This window comes from Prionailurus viverrinus, chromosome F1, assembly GCF_022837055.1.
Source record: "Prionailurus viverrinus isolate Anna chromosome F1, UM_Priviv_1.0, whole genome shotgun sequence".
Taxonomy (NCBI): Eukaryota; Metazoa; Chordata; class Mammalia; order Carnivora; family Felidae; genus Prionailurus; species Prionailurus viverrinus.
In genome coordinates, this window is record NC_062577.1 from 34,014,102 (window position 1) to 34,034,370 (window position 20,269).

Consider the following 20,269-nt stretch of genomic DNA (forward strand, 5'->3'; position numbering starts at 1 on the left):
CCTAAGGCAGCAGGAAAGAGAAAGAAAGAAGTGCTGCCCTGTTGTACTGGAAAGTAAATGTGCCCGCCTCCAACCACAGGTCAAAGGCACACAAATTGTAAGGCCCACATGGAAATCATGGTAGGAATATCCATCAGTGGTCAGTGTGAAAGAAATCTTGTCCTATAGGCTTCTGTCAGAAGGTGAAGGAACCCCAATGGAGAGAGTTGATAAAGGAGTGAGTCTCAGTAAACCAAGAGTGAAGGGGTTGGGGACCAGCAGTGTGGGAGCTGCTGGTCAAAAGAGAGGTAATGCCTGCTTCCCCCAGGGTCTCTGGTGCATCAGGTGGAGGAACAGAGCAAAGGAGGAAAAGTCTTCCCTCAATTAAATGTTTAAAGGCACTGTGGGGGAAAAAAACCAAAGTATTTTGCTTTGATTATAACCCATGACTTGTTCAATAGTCTCCTTAATTAATGATTACTGATGAATTTTTTTTTGTTCTCAAAATCCTGTGAAAATCAAATTTAAGTCAAATATCTTCTAATATAAAAGTTTAGACTCTTCATAAATTCAGTTAAATTAAATTTGCATCAGAACACTCTTTTAGGATGTATCTCCTATATCAGTTTTTTTTTTTTTAGTTCTAAGGATGAGGACATAACAAATCAGTTCAGTTTGGTTTTATTTTTTCTGCTCATCAAGCTTTTCATAACGCATATGTGCTCAGCATTGTAAAGTGCAGTGGCTGGTTCTAATTGAGTTTATAAGACGTTCACTCTTTTTATGGAGCTTGAAATATATTTGGATTAACAAAGATAGTGTGAAAGCAATCCAAGTAGTGTAAAATGTAAGTACAACAGGATCCCTTCAAGAGTCTAAATTGCATACATAATGGCGGTGGGCAAAGATAAACATTGGATATATTCATCTGAAAATATGCCCAAAAAAAACACCTTAGGTTTTGGATTGGATCAGATTAAATGCATTATAAATACTTTAATCACCCTACAAAGGTCATCATTAATTAAATAATTCAAAAATTAAGTACCAGGTATCAAATATGAGCAAAGCACTATGCTGTGGTTTAGATGTATTTTGGTGAATAAAACAGACATTATCCCTTCCTTTGTGAAGAACACAATATAATGAGATTCTAGCCTAATATGCTCATTATGGAAAGTTGTGCAATTTGTGGGTCACTCCATATACCCACACCTTCTAAACAGTCTCTCTCAATGACCATAGTACTCTTTGAATTTTGTCATTAGAGGGTATTTCTTTTGTTTATTACTTTCTAATAACAACCAACACTTATTGAGAATGTAGTATATATCAAGGAATGTAGGGGCGCCTGGGTGGCGCAGTCGGTTAAGCGTCCGACTTCAGCCAGGTCACGATCTCGCGGCCCGTGAGTTCGAGCCCCGTGTCAGGCTCTGGGCTGATGGCTCAGAGCCTGGAGCCTGTTTCCGATTCTGTGTCTTCCTCTCTCTCTGCCCCTCCCCCGTTCATGCTCTGTCTCTCTCTGTCCCAAAAATAAATAAATGTTGAAAAAAAAAAAAATTTTAAAAAAAAAGGAATGTTATGATCATCTTATATATCAAGCGATATTATGATCATCTTATGATCATGTTATATGATCATCCTATATGATGTGAGATTAATTCAGTCATTTAAAAGCCCTCTGAGGTAAGCACTACTATTAACACCATTTTGTAGGTGAGAAAATGGAGACACAAAAGTAAATGTAACCTGTTCACAGCATAGCTGGGATTCAGATCTTTAACCCTGTCAATATAGGAGTCTTTGATTAACTTTTTATAATTTAATTTTAATATTTAATATTTTAAGTTATCTTACATTTTTGTACTCTTAACACATGCATTTAGGCATGGAATTAAATGGGAAAATAAGAACACACATTAGTAATAACAGTAAATGAGAATACACTAAATTATCAGTGAAAGAATGGAGTGTGTCAGATTAGATTTTAAAAACCCAGAAACCAGATTTGAGAGTGCTTTGGAGTTTAGACTTCAGTCTTTTTAAGCCTCAGTATCCTCTGTGAAAGAGAGCTAAGAATATCTGCACTGAAAACCTCAGAAGACCGTGGTAGGCACAGATACGTTATGTGGATGAAGGTGTTGGGGAAACCATACTGTGCTATACACACACGTCAATTTTTGTTAACCTGTTTGTTCATTTGAACCTCACAGGAAAAGCAATAGCCATCACTCTTGAAAGGTGTATTTCTTCTTGTTACTTTGATTACATGAATTCTAAGAATTCTCTAATTATCTTTCTTTGACTTGGAATCAGAAAAAAGTAAAAGAAAGTAAAGTTAAAACTATGAGACAGAGTGTTATGGGAAGTATTTCATGGTTTATACTAGACTTATGGAAAGGAGGAAACAGGGGCTTCTGTTCACCTTAGAAACTATCCATGGTGAGAGTTGTCTAGACTTTCTATATATCTGGCAAACTTTGGTTTTAGGGATTATGAAGAGGTAAAAACAAGATAAAAGGCAAAATCACCAATTTCAAGTACAATAGAGTAAAATCAGCAGCCTAGGACAGGATAAACAATATCAGAGAATAGAGTCCCCAAATAAATAGTATGAACCAAGCATCACTGCCAAGAACAACCTTCTCCTCTTTTATCATTTTTATGATATTGAGTTCCACAAAAATGTCTGACAATAATGGTTTGAGTCAACCATCTATACTTGGCAAATAACTTATTTCTGGAGGAAGAATTCAAGGTCTCCCATGACTGCACTTCTCTGCACAATGTACAAAGAACGATATAATCAATTTTAGCTTCCTCAATAACTATTCACATTTTATTCCATTAACGTCAAAAGCCTAAACTAGCTCTCCACTTCCAGAGATTATACATGAACATTATGTGAAACTTCTATTTCTGATCTGAATATATGGAATTTCAACGTATTCTTTGTTACTTAACAGGAATCCACTGTGAAGAAGACATTGATGAATGCTCTTCAAACCCTTGCCAAAATGGTGGTACTTGTGAGAATTTGCCTGGCGATTATACTTGCCATTGCCCGTTTGATAACCAGTCAGGAACATTTTACGGAGGAAGGAACTGTTCTGATCTTTTCCTGGGCTGTACCCATCACCAATGTCTAAATAATGGAATATGTATCCCTCACTTCCAAAATGGCCAGCATGGATTCAGCTGCCTATGTCCTTCTGGCTTTACCGGATCGCTGTGTGAAATTGTCACCACACTTTCTTTTGAGGGCAATGGCTTCCTGTGGATCACAAGTGGCCCAGTTACAGCCAAGGGCTTCGTTTGTAACATAGCCCTCAAGTTTCAGACTGTTCAGCCAATGGCACTTCTACTTTTCCGAGGCAACGGGGACATGTTTATAATGCTGGAGTTGCTAAGTGGCTATGTTCACTTGTCAATTCAAGCCAATAATCAGTCAAAGGTGCTCCTGTACATTTCCCATAACACCAGTGATGGAGAATGGCACTCAGTGGAGGTGATGTTTGCAAAGGCTGTGACCCTTACTTTACTTGACAACTCTTGTAAGGAGAAGTGCATCAGTAAAGCTCCTTCTCCATTTGAAAACGATCAATCAACATGTGCTTTTCAAAACTCCTTTTTGGGTGGTTTACCGGTGGAAACGAGCAGCAGTGGCCTTGCTCTGCTTAACATCTATAATATACCATCCACACCTTCATTTGTAGGCTGTCTCCAAGACATTAAAATTGATTCAAATCATATTACTCCAGGGAACATTTCATCTGGCTCATCATTAAATGTCAAGGCAGGCTGCGTGAGAAAGGATTGGTGTGAAAGACAACCTTGTCAAAATAGAGGACGCTGCATCAACTTGTGGCTTAATTACCAATGTGATTGCTACCGACCCTACAAAGGCCTGAATTGCCTGAGAGGTGAGAGATGGCTGGGCACCCAGGAATGCTATGCCTGAGAGCAGAGCAGTAACAAAAATACCCAGTCTGCTTCTCCTGTTAGGAAACATAATGACCCCTCAGTACTTCTGCTTCTGGTTGCCTACTGATGAGAAAAAAGAAGAGGCTAGTAATGTGCATTAATTAATTTTGAGTGAATTCTTTAGATGCCAGGGCACTCATGCAGAGAAGTAAAAAAAAATAAGCTGAGAGCTCCTATCTAAATGAGTTTTCATCTTGATGAGTTTACAAAGTGCTATTACAATTTTACCATTTGCTACATGTCAGAAATTTATTATAAACCTATTTGAAAGAGAAACAATCTTTTTTGGGGAAAAAACCATTAGACATGGAACTAGTCAATGTCTTGTGCATAGTAGACTCTTAGGAAATATTTACTCCCTTACTATCCTTTCTGTTCGATTCACACTTGCTCCAAAATAATGCTACCACTTAGCATTTGTATAGACCACCAGTTTTTTTCAGAGGTATATTTTCCAGGGCTGCATTGGAGAAAACTGATATTCTGCCTAGGCATCCTAAGGGGAAAAAATGTGGATGTGGATGGTAACAACAGTGAAATCTTAGAGAGACCATACACTAATTGATCTAAATTTTCTACCAAATCACACCTTGAAATTATTTCAAACTCCTTAACTTCCAACATCGTTCCAAAGACTGCTGTTGATAGTGATCAATACATACCTGTTTCTTTTTATTATTATTATCATGCCTTGAAAATGTCTGAGAGGTAATTGCAACCGACTGCTTTGAAGTTTAGCTGTAATTTACCCTAAGATTGTAGAGCAGCTTGAAATAGGACAACATCTGGTAAATAGTCTTCTCTGCTTTATATGAAGTAAAATTAAAACCAGTCTTAGCCTCTACCCTATTCCATGTATGAATGGCTAAGAGTTATTAGAAACTATTCATGGGTCTCCCCCGTAACCACAATATTCATTACAAATCATGGACCTGTTTGACAATGAGGTATGGCATCTACTAGCTCGATGTAATATTTTAAGTAGAATGGCAAGTTGTTTTGTGATTTTTTTTTAAGGAGAAAAGGAGATATTATGCTGAGGCAATGTTCACTTTTTGAAGAAAAAATTAATTGACCCAAGGCAATATTTTTACTACATATACAAAATAACAAACAGATGCTGACTCGTTTTGACTGGCTTCCAAATGCAGCGACCCATGAGGTTAATACTGACCATGCTGATGCTAACTGTCCTGGTAAATAGTTTCAAGGGATGCCAAGCCAGTGGGTTCTGGTTTTCTTTAGTTTATTTTTTCCAACTTGGAAAGTTATGATGTTTTTAAACCAAATTCCTGAATTGGTTACCTGCCCCACCTCCCCCAGCTTCCTGATTCCCCTACATTATTTGAAACTGTTTAACCCTCATGAAAATGCTTGGCTTCAAAAATTGTCTTCGTAAGGAGGGAATTCTGTAAAATCTTCTCTTTCTGAAGATTCTTGGTATAAGTTTAAGAAAAGTTATATTTTTCATATCACCTCAGTCATAAAACTAAAATATTCTGTATTTGCTGTTATCTGTGATATTTGCTGGGGAGCTTATTCTTGTTACAAAAGAAGCTTACAAGCTGTAATGAGAACATGGAGTCTTTCTATCATCGTGCATATATGTACAAGAGGGAGGAGAGGTACTAAAAATTACAAAGGCAAACTTCATTCAGTTCGTGATCTTGTTTCCATGTTTCCCAATCACGGTACACATTGCAATGAACAAGCAGAAATGGATAGATTTAATTGGCTGACTAAACATGAATGACATGGAGATTTCCAATATTTTCATATTGATCTTTTAAAAATAATTAAATGTCTCAGTAAGGGAAGTTCTTGAAAGGGTTTCTCAAAGCTTAGTTCTCAGAACTGTCTAGAAGGTTGCCTCAGCATATCTTGTGCTGGCTGTGTATAAGAACATGGAGCTTCCAAGATATTGTTTGGAATGAAGGCCTCTTGCCTTCTACAGAATATTTGATTTGTAGAGGCAATGTACATATGTTGTGTCTTCAGCCATACATCTGGACTTTGAATATCTTCTCCTGTTAGAATTGCAATTTCTTAGATATAGAAGGGACTTTATTCAGGGACTATATTTTAAATTCTTGTGTCTGCCAAGGGTAGTGGTTTAACTCCTGCTTACACATGTTTAGGAATGAAGAACTCATTTACTCCATCTTGCCAGAAACTGCCCCAAGTTGTTTCTTACTGTTTCTTGGTGATCTCATCTAGTCCTGTGGTTTAAAATAGCATTAATTACACTGACAAATCCAAAAATTATTATAGTTACCCCAGAATGTCTCCCTTGCACCTCTATATCTAACTGCTAAGTAGACATTTTCACCTGGATATCAATAGGACATCTCAAATTTAACATAGACTCCCACCCTCCTCCCAAATATGTTCCTCCTTTTTTCTTTTTTTCCTTTATTTTTAAAAAATTTTATTTGAGAAAGAGAGAGCATGAGCTGGGGAGAGGGGCAGAGGGAGAGAGAAAGACAGAGAGAAACTTAAGCAGGCTCCATGCTCCACGCAGAGTCTGATGCAGGGCTCAGTCCCACGACCCTGGGATCATGACTTGAGCCGAAATCAAGAGTTGGCCACTCAACTAAGCCATACAGGTGCCCTCCTCCTGTTTTCTTTTCATTGCGCGAATGGAAATTTAATGCTTCTAGTTGGTTAGGCAAAAAAACCTTGGAGATGAACTTGTCTTAGAAAATCAAGTTGATTCTACCTTCAAAATATTTCCAAAATCCGACTACTTCTCATCACCTTTACCATTACCACTGACCCAAGCCACCATTAATTCTCTCTTGAATTTCTGCAAAAATATCTCTACATTCTTGGAGGTTTTGTTCAAATGTTATCTTCTAAGAGAGTACTTCTCTGACTACTCTATTAAAAAATTCCAGTTCTGCTCCTACCCCCAGCACTCCCTATTCCCTGTCCTTACCTGGTTTATATTTATTTATCTGACATACCATATAGTTTGTTTCTTTATCTGTGTCTGGTCTGCAACTGCCAACTAGGCTTTAAGAAGACAGGGACTTTAGTGCCTAAATATCAATATTTTGCAAGGTAAGGGTTCATTTTTATACATCTCAAGAGTTTGCTTCATTTGATGTACACCAATAATATTGACACATTCGTGCATTACTAACTTCTTTGACCACATGAAATTCTTGGTGAGTTCAGTGCTCAGCTTTGCCCCCTACTTGTCTATCTCCCATGCCTCTGCCAACCAGGACCATAGAAGGAAGACTTCTCTGTTCAACTCCTTTGCCTTTTATTATTATTTGGAGCATCATCCCCAAAGAGGATTTGTGAATCTAATTCTTGATTTCTTTCTTTAGAAAGATTGATTCGATTTAATGACATTTGCTTCAGTATGTCCTCAAATAGCAAAGATGATAGCCTCCTGAACAGTCTGCTTAGAGATGTTACAGGAAGAGCTCGTTTTCTCCTAATTTCCTCCACCAAGTTGGAAGATAGTAGTATCTGAAATTCTACCATTAAGCCCCAGCATGTTAAGGCAGTAAAGGAGAGGTTCTTAAGTTTATTGGCACAGAGATCTTTCTCTTCTGTAATCAATGGGCCTTGGCTATAAACTCCAAACCAAAATGTAGTTGTTTTTAGAAAACTCAGTAAACTGAGTAAATTTCAGTAAACTTGGAAGTTTCCAGAAAAGGGGTCGAATTGTAAAAAAAATATGTATGTGTTTGTGTGTGTGTATTTTCATCTTCTGGCCCTTCTTACTTGTGAGTCTTAAAATGTTTCTTCTTTGTTTCTCCTCCTCTATTTTGACACTGAAGAGTATGTAGCAGGCAGGTTTGGCCAGGATGATTCCACTGGATATGCTGTTTTTAATCTTGACAAGAGTTATGGAGACAACTTCACCATCTCCATGTTTGTTCGAACACATCGACCATCGGGCTTACTTCTAGCTTTGGAAAACAGGACTTATCAATACATCCGTGTTTGGCTAGAGCATGGCAGACTAGCAATGCTACATCCAGGTTCTTCCAAATTAGTAGTAAAATTTGTTCTTAGTGATGGAAATGCCCACTTGATATCTTTGAAAATCAAGCCAAATAAAATTGAACTATACCAGTCTTCACGAAACCTAGGATTTATTTCTGCCCCTACATGGAAAATCCAAAAAGGAGATGTCATCTACATTGGTGGCCTGCCTGACATACAAGAGACTGAAGCTAAAGGTGGTTTCTTCAAAGGCTGTATCCAAGATATAAGATTAAACAACCAAAATCTTGAATTCTTCCCAAATTCAACAAACAATGCATCCCACAATCCAGTTCTTGTCAATGTGACCCAAGGCTGTCCTGGAGACAACATGTGCAAGGTAGGATTATTCAAACCAACTGTGTCTATATTGTGTCTAAATTGTTTCATTAAATAATTTATTATAACCATTCTTTGCATGTGAAGATAATGTTACTGACTCACCAGCCACAGAATAAAACTTCATAAATATTTTTTCAGCAAGACTGGGGGATTTATATTGAGCTGTTAAAAAAATCACCTTGACCTTGTTGGCATCATGGTCTATTTAATCATCCAAGATAACTCTAGACACGTGCTTCTACTACCACAACAACCAAACTACCTAAGGATAACAGTATTTTAATTCCCAAACTCTTAATGGCATCCCAGAAGTTTAACTGGATTAACTCATTGTGGAAGAGATCATTAACTTTATATTAAATGCCCAACAACCATTGTTTGGAACTACTATTAAGTCAACAGCAACAACAACAGAAACCCTGAGTGGTAGGTAGTTTCCTTCTGGTAGTTTGATTTGAAATTCTCTGAAATCTATTTTCCCAGAACCTATGTTTTACTTCCTTTGTATTTTGTATGCTCTTCCAAAAGCTATTTAAATATATGAACTTGTCAGCTCTACATGACCTTTCAAAGAAAAAAGGAAACACATTTATATCTGTTGAACATTTATTGAGCTTGACTATTGCCATGCACTGGGCTTACTTCTAAATGTAAAAAAATGAATCATCTTAACATTACTAGACGAGCACTTCCAAAATCCCAGGTACTATTTTACATAGATGAACCCATTTAATTCTGTGGAAGGACTGCTGTGTTAGCCCCATTTATGTTATTTACAGATAAGGAAACTGAAGTTTAGATAGCCTATGTAACTAGCCGAAATCACATCTTAATAGTGGGAATGGGATAAATATAGTCTCAGCTCTTAGAAATTCTCTCTTAAATACTTTAACTTTGAGTATTTTATGAGAAATCATTTAAGAACTCAAATAATAATAGTATGTTTTTGATTGAGAGGCAGGGCAACTGAAGAGGTCACTGTATCTGGACCCAGAGGATCTAGGTACCAAGTTTCACTTCTTACTAAAATCTTGAGTAACAGGAAGGTGTTTTCCTCATTAGTAAAAAGAGAAGTAATAACCTCTACCTCAAATGGTAATTGGTGTGATTGAAAATGCCTGGTAATTTGGAAATTCCATAGAATGTTATTATACGTTTTAAAATCCTCTTTGTGTTGTAGAAAACCAGTGCCATGTCGTTTCTAGTTCTCATTTCATCTCCTTCTGTTTCTTTCTCTCCCCATTTCTCTTTCAGAAAAGAGTTGGCAATGGTAGCAGTAAGTTTTAGTCCAATTGATAACCCAATGAATATAAAAAATTCACGATGTGAAGATGTAAAAATAACAGCTATGGGGTCTTGCCTTTACCGTTTCCATATTTAGTTGCCAGAGTTTTTTATACCTTTGATTTCTTGTCTCCTCAGTCCAACCCCTGTCACAATGGAGGTGTTTGCTATTCCCTGTGGGATGACTTCTCATGTTCCTGCCCTGCGAACACAGCTGGGAAAGCCTGCGAGGAAGTTCAGTGGTGTCAGCTCAGCCCGTGTCCTCCCAAAGCCCAGTGCCAGTTGGTGCCTCGAGGATTTGAATGTAGGTAGAGCTTAAAGTTATCATCCATCCAATTGGGTATTTCACTTCCATGAGGCAACCCAGGAAAAGAATACAGAACCTGCTTCTCAAGGAAACCTGTGGCTCTTTCTCCCTGACTTGAGTAGTACAATAAACCTAATATAATAATAATATCCAGATTGGCTTCATGCCCCATCCTGCCCCTGAGGGCAAGGAGGGGAGGGGTGGGGAGTAAATGGAGGTCAGAGCAACACCAAACCTAGGTACTTGATGATTTAAAGCTAATTTCTGAAGAAATTAACCAAGTAATATTTGGCTCTCCTTTCCTTATTGGGAATACAGAATAAAGTCCTAGTGCAAGCTCATGGACTTTTGTTAACTATGAGGCCTCAGGCTGTTGACCCGATCTCCATAATCTAAAGCTTTCTCTGTAAAATGGGGATAAAACATCTAAAAATTTGTGTGTGTGTGTGTGTGTGTGTGTGTGTGTGTGATGATTTTTAACCTTAAGTATAAACAATGAAACACAGTAGGCATTCTGTTGTTTTCTGAGTATTTTCCTCAATCTGAAATGTTTTCTTGACCATCTTCAGTACTAAAGACCATGGTTTTCCAAAGGTTAGCGAATTTGAATACTATATTCACGATTTTGACATTTCTACATACTCACCACACTATTATTTACATTTTCTCTCCTTTCCTACATCAAATAATGCGGTCTAATCAATAACAGCAAATCTTCGTGTTTGCACTGAATTCTAGTCTCTTCCCTTTATCTGAAGATTTTGCTCTGGAATTTTTCCCTTGCTCTTCAGCACCATTAACATCTCTGTCAGCATATAAACACATTGCCAAATTTCCTCATTACAACAAATTTCCCTTGGCCACCCTCCATCGCCACCAGCTACCATCCCATTTTTTGCTTCCTTTTATAACATGATAAACTCTTGAAAGAGTTGTCCTCAATCTGCCTCTGATGTCTTACCCCGTTTATTCTTCTACCCCATTCCATCAGGGGCCATCACACCCTACCCGTGTCTTGAACTCACTCAACTCAGAGCTTGGGCAGGTGGTCTTCATCATTTCAGTCAGGTTCCAACCCAAATGTCCTCCTATCTGGCTTTATTTTTCTTCATATCTCTTATGATTCTTTCATGTTCTGTTGTATATGTACTTGTTTACTTGTTCATCATCCCTTTCCTCACTGGAATATACATTTCAAAAAGGAAGGAAATTTCCTATCTGGCTTCTCACATTATTCTCAGCACTTAGAAGAGTGCCAAACATATAGGATGTTGTCAATAAGTATTTGCTAAATGAATAAAAGGACATTCTTTTTCTTCAAGTGGACTCAGTATTTCATTTAAATGCTCCAGACTTTAAGTGATATATATCACCTTGGAAAACATTGCACTAAAATAATGGAATGGAACCAGAGAATAGTTTGGCCTCAAATTTATTTCAACAACAGGCTGTTTAGACTGAGCTGCAGCGACTGAGGAAAAGAGAATATGTTTACTTTTCTGTTTCTGTATTTTCTTTCTTTCTTTTTTTATCATTTTTTATTTTAAAGAGAGAGAGTGTGAGCAGGGGAGAGGAGCAGAGGGAGAGAGAGAACCTTTAGTCCCAACACGGGGTTTATCCCACAACCATGGGATCACGACCTGAGCCAAAGTCAAGAGCCCAACGCTCAGCCAACTGAGCCACCCAGGCACCCCTGTTTCTGTATTGTCAAGACATATTTAAAGAATATATGAAATGTGTTATACTATATGTATATACTTGGGAAAGTTTTCTAGAATAAATATAGTTACATGTTTCATATTTTAAATATACATAACTGAATTATGGTATAGTAAGGCAGATATATATGCTATATAAAGTATGATGAGTTGGCATAAAGAATGCTATTTGGTTTCTAATATGACACCAAAGTTTATTTATTTCTTTTTAATTTTTTTTGATGTTTTATTTATTTTTGAGACAGAGAGAGAGCATGAGCAGGGGAGGGGCAGAGAGACAGGGAGACACAGAACCCGAAGCAGGCTCCAGGCTGTTGGCACAGAGCCCGACGCAGGGCTCAAACCCACAAACCGTGAGATCATGACCTGAGCTGAAGTCGGATGCTCAACCGACCGAGCCACCCAGGTGCCCCATGACACCAAAGTTTAAATGCAACCTTTCCATTGTTCTCTCTCTGAACTGCTTATTTAAAATAATGTATTATGAATTTTATTGTTAATCGTTTGATAGAAATATTAAAGGTCTTGGACCCAGTTATGTTCTACAAAAGGGTTTGAATCATTTGAAGTATTTTCACAGAGAAAAAAGAATAAGATTGCTAAAAACAGTGCAGACCAAGAACCATACCCCTGGTGTATATTGTCTTCGTTTTGATGTAAAGCAGTTTAGGATTTGGACACACTGCATCAGAAAGGAGTGAAGTGAATCTTCATTGCTACTGCATGCCCACTACAGAAAGAGTAGAAATTTTGCCTCTGATTTCCCAAGAAGTCTCAACATGTTTTAAAAGCATGACTTATCTTAATGAAGGAAGAAAATGTAAATCAATAGGAGGGGTGAGTTTTTACTAATTGACAGGTGTGAACCCTAGAACATGCTTCTGCTCCTTTATGTAATTTTAATTTTATGTGATCTTATGACCCTATTGTATTTTCTTTCAAGTAAGATATATTGAGAAGATTAGGCCTAATAGAATAACATACTCTGGAGTGCATAGCTCATGCATCACCCTGAGTTTGCCTGTAGGGCATCCTATCAGAAAACCAAGACTTAAAAATTTACAACCCATCTTATATACAGGTGTGTGTTCTTATGATAAAGTTCCCAAAAAGAAAACGTGAAATACAAATATTGTTATGTGTATTGTGATTTCACCCAAATGAGGAGTGATTTCAGTGTGCTCCACGGTGTTAGTAAAATGAATTTCTTTAGCATTGTAGACAGTATTCGTCCTGTAGGAGTCAGAGAGCTAATGAGATTTTTTATTTTAATATTTATTTAAAAACATGGAATAAGACACTTGTTGCTCCTTTACTCCCTAATCCCAACCCCAAACTTTGTTGGTGGGAAAAACAGAACAGTCAAAAGTTATAAAACCAAGTGAAATTTTAATCCAAATAATACATTTGAATTGTACACTTGAATGGTAACACTTGAATTTTCTCCCGCAGTCATTTCTAATCATTATCTCACTTTACAGAATGGAGGATGGAGGAGTTATTTTTACAGATTATTTATTTGGTAAAATTTACCTACTATATATCTGGCGATGTTCTAGGCATTGAGATTTAGTGATAATCTAAACAGAGAAGGTCCCTGATCTCATAAAGCTCATGTTCTAGTTCTGAAAGAAAGTCAAAGAACAAGTAGGCAAATGAACAACATAATTTCAAATAGTTATAAATGCTGTGAAGAAAATAAAGTAGGAGTTAATGGAACAGAGTGACTACAGGGAAGGAGCTGGTTTTTTTTTTTTTCAACGTTTATTTATTTTTGGGACAGAGACAGAGCATGAACGGGGGAGGGGCAGAGAGAGAGGGAGACACAGAATCGGAAACAGGCTCCAGGCTCTGAGCCATCAGCCCAGAGCCTGACGCGGGGCTCGAACTCACGGACCGCGCGAGATCGTGACCTGGCTGAAGTCGGATGCTCAACCGACTGCGCCACCCAGGCACCCCAGGGAAGGAGCTATTTTAAGGTGGACAGTCAGGGAAAGCTTCCCAGAGGAGGTGAAATTTGAGCACATATGTTGAGGAAAAGCCATGTGTGGGAAGATCTGGGGAAGGAATACTCCAAGTATATGTAACAGCAAGTAAAAAGCCTGATTTGGGAACAAGTTTGATGTCTTCAAAGAATGGCAAGAAGTTGTTGTGGCTGTAGCATGTGAATAAGGAAGAGGGTGCTAGCAAATGGAATTGAATAGTTAATCAAGAGTCAGATCGCAGACACTCTTGCAGGCCACGTTTAGGATTTAGGATGCCTTTCTAGATGCAATGGTAACCAAAGGAGGTCTTGAGCTAAAGAGTGATTGCTCTATTGATCTGCAGAATGATAGAAGCAGAGACACAGAGAAGTAATTCGAATAGACTAAATCTGGGGTTCCTGGATGGCTCAGTCGATTAAGCATCCAACTCTAGACTTCGGTTCAGATCGTAATCTCACAGTTTGTGAGATCAAGATTGAGGCCTATTTTTCGCTCAAGGTTTCTCTCTCTCCCTCTCTCTCTCTCTCAATAAACAAGCAAACAAACAAACAAACAAAATGAATAGTCTATATCAAAAAAGTTGGCAGTTGGCTGTGGTGCCCCACAATTGAGGCAAAGACAGCATTTTAAGGTCAATCTTTACCAAAGAGTGCCAGAAAGTGAGAATCAAGAATTGACCACTACATTGAGTAACCCAGAGGTCATTGTGACTTTGACAAGAGTGGCTTCAGTGAAGCGACTGGCACCAAAAGCCAAGTGGCACGTAACTAAAAAGAAAACAGGAGATGAGAAAATGGAGACAATGAGAATATAGAACTATTTGGAGAAGATGTGCTGGGAAAGGGATAGGGAATTAAAGAAACAGTGGGGTGAGGGGGGGGTGAGTAGTGCTTTTGGGTCTTGCATAATTTTTTATTTTGTAAGATTGGAGCAGTTACAGTGTATTTCCATGCTGATGGGAAACAACCAAAAGGGAGGGAAAATGATGAGGCACAGAATCTCTTGGTGGGGGGAAAGCCCCACACATCTGATGTCAGAAGTGCTGTGAATGTGGAGGTCATGTGAGAGGAAAGGAGAGCACCCAGGAGGTGGAGAACTGGGTTTTCTCTACTCAAGTGAACAAGGGTAGGTTCTTCCAACACCCCATCCAAGGTCCACTTCTCGTTGCACATTGGGTCCCATTCATTGTCACCTTTCTTAGACATTGTTTCAACATGTAGCCTCTTTTCAATGGAAAAGAAATGTAGTTTTGGGTTTTGGTATCAAACCATCCAGTTCTGGCGTTCTGGTCTTACTATTTATTAGCCACATGACTATGAAAAGATTATTTAACTTCTATGAGTCTCAATATCTCCTTTTATAAAATGAGGGTGATGATGATGATGATGATAATAATAAACTTTTGCTCCAGAATTCTGTATTAGAAATAACATAAAAAGAACCAGCACAGTGCCTAGCACATATCAAGCAATCAATACATGATGGTAGTAACAGGATGATCATTAATATTAATAAAGGTAATGAAGCCAACATGACAGATTTTATGAAGTTGCTGATTGGTGTTGCCTTCTCTCTTTAGGTATTGCAAATGCTGTTTTTAATGCACAAAGCAGTGAAATATTATTCAGGAGCAATGGGAATATTACCAGAGAACTCACCAATATCACATTTGGTTTCAGAACAAGGGATGCAAATGTGGTCATATTGCACGCAGAGAAGGAGCCTGGATTTCTTAATATTAGCATTCAAGATTCCAGACTGTTATTTCAATTGCAAAGTGACAACAGTTTTTATATGTTGAGTCTTAAAAGTGTGCAGTCCGTGAATGATGGCATATGGCACCAAGTGACTCTTTCCATGACAGACCCACTGGCCCAGGCCTCCAGGTGGCAAATGCAAGTGGATAACCAAGCACCTTTTGTGATCAGTGCAGTTGCTACTGGAAGCCTCAACTTCCTGAAGGATGATACAGACATTTATGTGGGTGACCGAGCTGTTGGCAATACACAGGGCCTGAAAGGGTGTCTCAGTACAATAGAAATCAGTGGCATTTATCTCTCTTACTTTGAAAATGTTCATGGTTTCACTAATAAACCCCAAGAAGAGCAGTTTCTCAAAATCTCTATAAATTCAGTGGTTACTGGCTGTTTGCAGTTAAATGCCTGCAACTCCAACCCCTGTTTGCATGGAGGAAATTGTGAAGACATCTATAGCTCTTATCACTGCTTATGTCCCTTGGGATGGTCAGGGACACGCTGTGAACTCAACATCGATGAATGCTTTTCAAACCCCTGTATCCATGGCAACTGCTCTGACAGAGTGGCAGCCTATCACTGCAGGTGTGAGCCTGGATTCACCGGTGTGAACTGTGAAATGGATATAGACAATTGCCAGAATCACCAGTGTGCAAATGGGGCCACCTGCATCAACGACACCAATGGCTATTCTTGCCGTTGTTTTGGAAACTTCACAGGAAAATTTTGCAGGTGAGCATGAAGTTCATATAAGGCTTGGCCTTCAGAGCTATGCTCTACATTTTCCTCGTCAAATTGGAAAGCTCTCTCCTCAGCTGTGCATATGTAGGCTGTGCTGAGCAGGAGTGACATGAGTCCTTTCCATCACAATTTGGTCATGTAGACAGGATCTCACATGCCGGGATGTTCTACGAGGAAGAATGGTAGTGTTTTGACCAGACATCTTTGCTAGAATATGTTTCATGAACTGCAGCCTCAGAGTCTGGCTGCCTTAAGGCCTCAAGGAGCAAATATTTTTTACAATAAATCCAAAAGTTCAGTTTTAGTATTATTTGAGGAAGCAGGACTCCTACCCCTGAAACAATGCCCTTGGCTGTTTCAGGCAGGAAAACCTTGTATGATCTTGAAAAGACTATGCTAAATTATCATTTCGAGAAGGTGAAATCATGACTCTCAAAGGTAAATGAACATGTCTTCGTGTTTTTAAGTCATTAATTAATAAGGAAAACCAGTAAGATATAAAAACCGGGTCAAATGGCAACCTAATTATTTACATATATAATAATTATATATATTATTATAATCCACATAAACATAAATATGTATATAAATAGGAGGAAATGAAGTTACTAATAAATGCAAAACTATTTAATCTCCTATAGGGCAATACAATTAATATTTGAAACTATCTTTTCTATATTGTGACAATTGTAGCACTACAAATTCATTTGCATTTCAATGACCAAGATCCATTTGTACTAATGTCATTTTCTGCAGCTTACAGAGCTGTAAAATAGTTTAGTAAAGAAAATCTAAGACATACAGATTATAAAATCAAAGAAAGTTAGAGGGTCCTTTCTATAACGCCCAACACTCCACTGAAAGAATACTCAGTAATATCTTTTGCCCATTTCGACGTATTTCACAATTTTTTCTAAAACTACAAAAGCAGTGTTTTAATTCTAGTAACTACCTCCATTTCATGTTACATAAATAGAAATAAGAATCAATATTTTCCAGCTAAGTCACATTGCTTCAATATTTCCACGTAAGTAGACTTCATTATTGTTTTTCTAACTCATACTGCTTTTAAATTCACTAAACAATTGAGTCATTATGGGGAGGTGAGAAGGTTGTTAATAACAAGTAATACATTCCCAGACTTTGGCAAGAACACCTGGAGTGGGTTGGCAGCCTGTAGGCATTACACTAACTCAGAGGTGGTACCCTAATGGGATGAATCTCCTAGCAGACAGAACACATAGCCGTACCTGTAAGAAAATGTATCTATCTCCACAACATTTATTGTTGTTCAGAACCTGTGAAGGCAAGGCACCGTATTAGGTGTGAAGTGTTGACATTCCAGTTATATGTCACTTCCCATGAGTTAACAAGGACTCATTTGCCAACAGGCAAACTGCCTGCTTAAAAGCAAAAGACATTCAGGATCAAAATTAATAGTATTGCCACAGTGACTTCGGATAAGTAAAGTAAACAGATATCCCCAGTAACTAGTTCTCCAGTACGTTTTTCCTGCCTAATTTATCAAAGTCAAGTTCTCAAAGATTAAAGTTCTCAAAAGCACCTTCTAATGAGATTCAAACCTTGTTTATTAAACGTAAGATGTATACAAAGCTTCACATTTGCATTGCTAATTGACCTCTTTCAAAGCTGGTTGACATTTTTGGTTCTTTTGAAAAGTCCTTACGATATTTTCTTTTTAAAGTCGAACTGATTAGCTCTTATGGGAAGAGACACACTTACTGTCATACAGGCTAATTTCTCCATATTAGCTGCAGCACACACAACACGACAAAATTAAATTCATCTTATATCTCCTGAACATTAATTATGTATCAGATACCATGCACAGTGGGTCAAAGGACCAGCACAATACCCTTAAAATCTTTTTAATCAATCCCTTCACATCTGTGGATCTTGTGCCTTGCAGTCAAGTTCTGCTTAGCTTCTAACAATTTGTTCTGCCTTTCATAAGGATTCCTTAACAGGTACAGCTTTGTGGTTATACAAAAGAGCCACACTCTGCATTCGCATGTAGTTGCCACTGAGTGCCATACACAATCCTCCCAGATGGATTTGGCTTGCGTTCCACTAAGCTATGAATCATTATATAGGGAACAGCAAGTGTTGGCAGGGCAACAGGAGTTCAGCTCTGAAAGCCTACAGAGAAATCGCATGAGTGCGTGGGTACCAGACTGCTGTCCTGGCTTTCCTGGCCTTTACAGAGATGCAGTTTTCCTTTGGCCTGTGTTGATTTATTAGCAAAGCAGCAGCAAAACAAGCTAGAGCAAGTTTCTTCCCACCCCTAAATTTATTGCCACCCCACAGCACAGATCTTATCTCACCAATGAAAACTGTGTAGAAATGGAAGATATATAGCTATGCTTGTTCTAGCACCCTCCAGCAGGAGCTGTTTACTAAAAGAAAGAGATTTGGGTATAATGTAGCACCATTAAGCATCTGTAGCTCAGCCAGCCTGAGCACTTAATTAGTTTGGCACTGACTCCATATATGAACTTTTCCAAAAAGTTTTCTTGAATGAAATGAACAAGATGAACAGCTGTGGCTGTTACTTTTATCTCTCTAGACACACCAGATTACCCTCAACAGTCTGTGGGAATGAGAAGACAAATCTCACTTGCTACAGCGGAGGCAACTGCTCAGAGTTCCAGGGTGAATTAAAATGTCTGTGCCCGCCAGGTTTTACTGGGGAATGGTGAGTCACATTAGAACTTCATAGAAGAAAATTCTGGGCTGAATAACAGGGGGATTATTCAAAGTTGATTTCTCTAATTTTTCATCTCAGTTCCCATAGGAAAATCCATGCTGAAATATGGGTCCCACCAGAGTCAAATAATTAAAAAAAAAAAAAAAAAGAAAAATTACAGTTTAGGTCAAAGTAAAGAACACTTTATTAGCCACGACTTCAAATAGGAAAATATGTCTTTGAAAAAATGTGGTATTTTTCTTTCTGATAAGTACTTCTGGATTCATGTTTCTTTCCCACTACCTCTCATACATGATGCAAATATAGTTGTTGTTGAAGTAAAGTAAAAATATACCTGAAAGATTGCCTCATGGAATTACCTAGAACCCTATAAGTATATATACCTTACCCATAAGAGTCTGTCTTTCCCAGAGAAACCCTTCAACAGTTCTTCACATAATACAAGGATTGGTGATACGGAGTTGGACAATGGCTTTAGACAGTCTGTGGCTGGCTGAAAATGTAGGCAAATTTAGATATGTGTTTGACTAGCTGAAGATGAGGTCAAAGATAAGAAAAAGGGACATACTTCACAGCTTTTGTCAGATTCTCAAAAGGATCAGTGTCCCCAAAATGATTATAAACCAGGGTTCTATAGGATATAGATGCAGACTTCTACAGAAGCAGATAATAATTAACCATTTGTTGAGCACTAAGTCGTGCATCTTATAAGTGTTATCCCTACTTGTTATTTATTTATTTTTATTTTAGAGAAAGAGAGAGCACGTGAGTGGGGTAAAGGGGCAGAGAGAGAGAGAGAGAGAGAGAGAGAGAGAGAGAATCTTAAGCAGCCTCCATGCACAGCACAGAGCCCGATGCAGGAATCAATCCCACAACCCTGGGATCATCACCTTAGCCGAAATCAAGAGTCAGATGCTCAACTGACTGAGCCACCTAAGCACTTCTATCTCTAGGTGTTATTATTTCCACTTTTCCTTTACATAAACTGAGGCTGAGAGATTAAGTTACAGGTCAGATGTATCCAGGTATATGCTGCAGAAGGGTTGAGCTGCCTTCAAAGCCTGTGCTCATCTTTTGAATGTGCTCACCTAAATGAATAAATCTATGTTTGCAACAATTAACAGAAAATGGAAAAAGTGCTCCTTCATCTCATATCCCATTCAGGATAAGATAGTAATTTCTGACCAGAATTCCTGCATTGAACAGATTGCATAAATTAGAATACAAAGCACTTGACAATGAGATTTTGACTGATTAATTTTTCTCAAAAGAGTAGTTAATAAAATAATAGATATATTTGTGCTCCGTGACAATTACAGTTTTGAATTTTCTCTTTTCCAGCTGGCTCTTTGGGCACTACACAGATTCAGCTCTTTTGACTTTATACAAAACAGCAGACAGTTTAGGATATACTTACATTTTGCCCTTTCAACGTTCAATGA

General features: G+C 38.1%; 1 protein-coding gene across 1 annotated transcript in view; it reads left to right on the forward strand.

The window, feature by feature from the left end:
- CRB1 (crumbs cell polarity complex component 1) overlaps nucleotides 1–20,269 on the forward strand; it is a 208,625-nt gene that overhangs the window by 151,148 nt on the left and 37,208 nt on the right. The window contains exons 6-10 of the mRNA XM_047840392.1: nucleotides 2,946–3,902; nucleotides 7,761–8,308; nucleotides 9,733–9,898; nucleotides 15,184–16,090; nucleotides 18,687–18,815. Of these exons, the coding sequence (XP_047696348.1) occupies nucleotides 2,946–3,902; nucleotides 7,761–8,308; nucleotides 9,733–9,898; nucleotides 15,184–16,090; nucleotides 18,687–18,815 (2,707 nt within the window). The remainder of the gene's footprint in view (nucleotides 1–2,945; nucleotides 3,903–7,760; nucleotides 8,309–9,732; nucleotides 9,899–15,183; nucleotides 16,091–18,686; nucleotides 18,816–20,269) is intronic.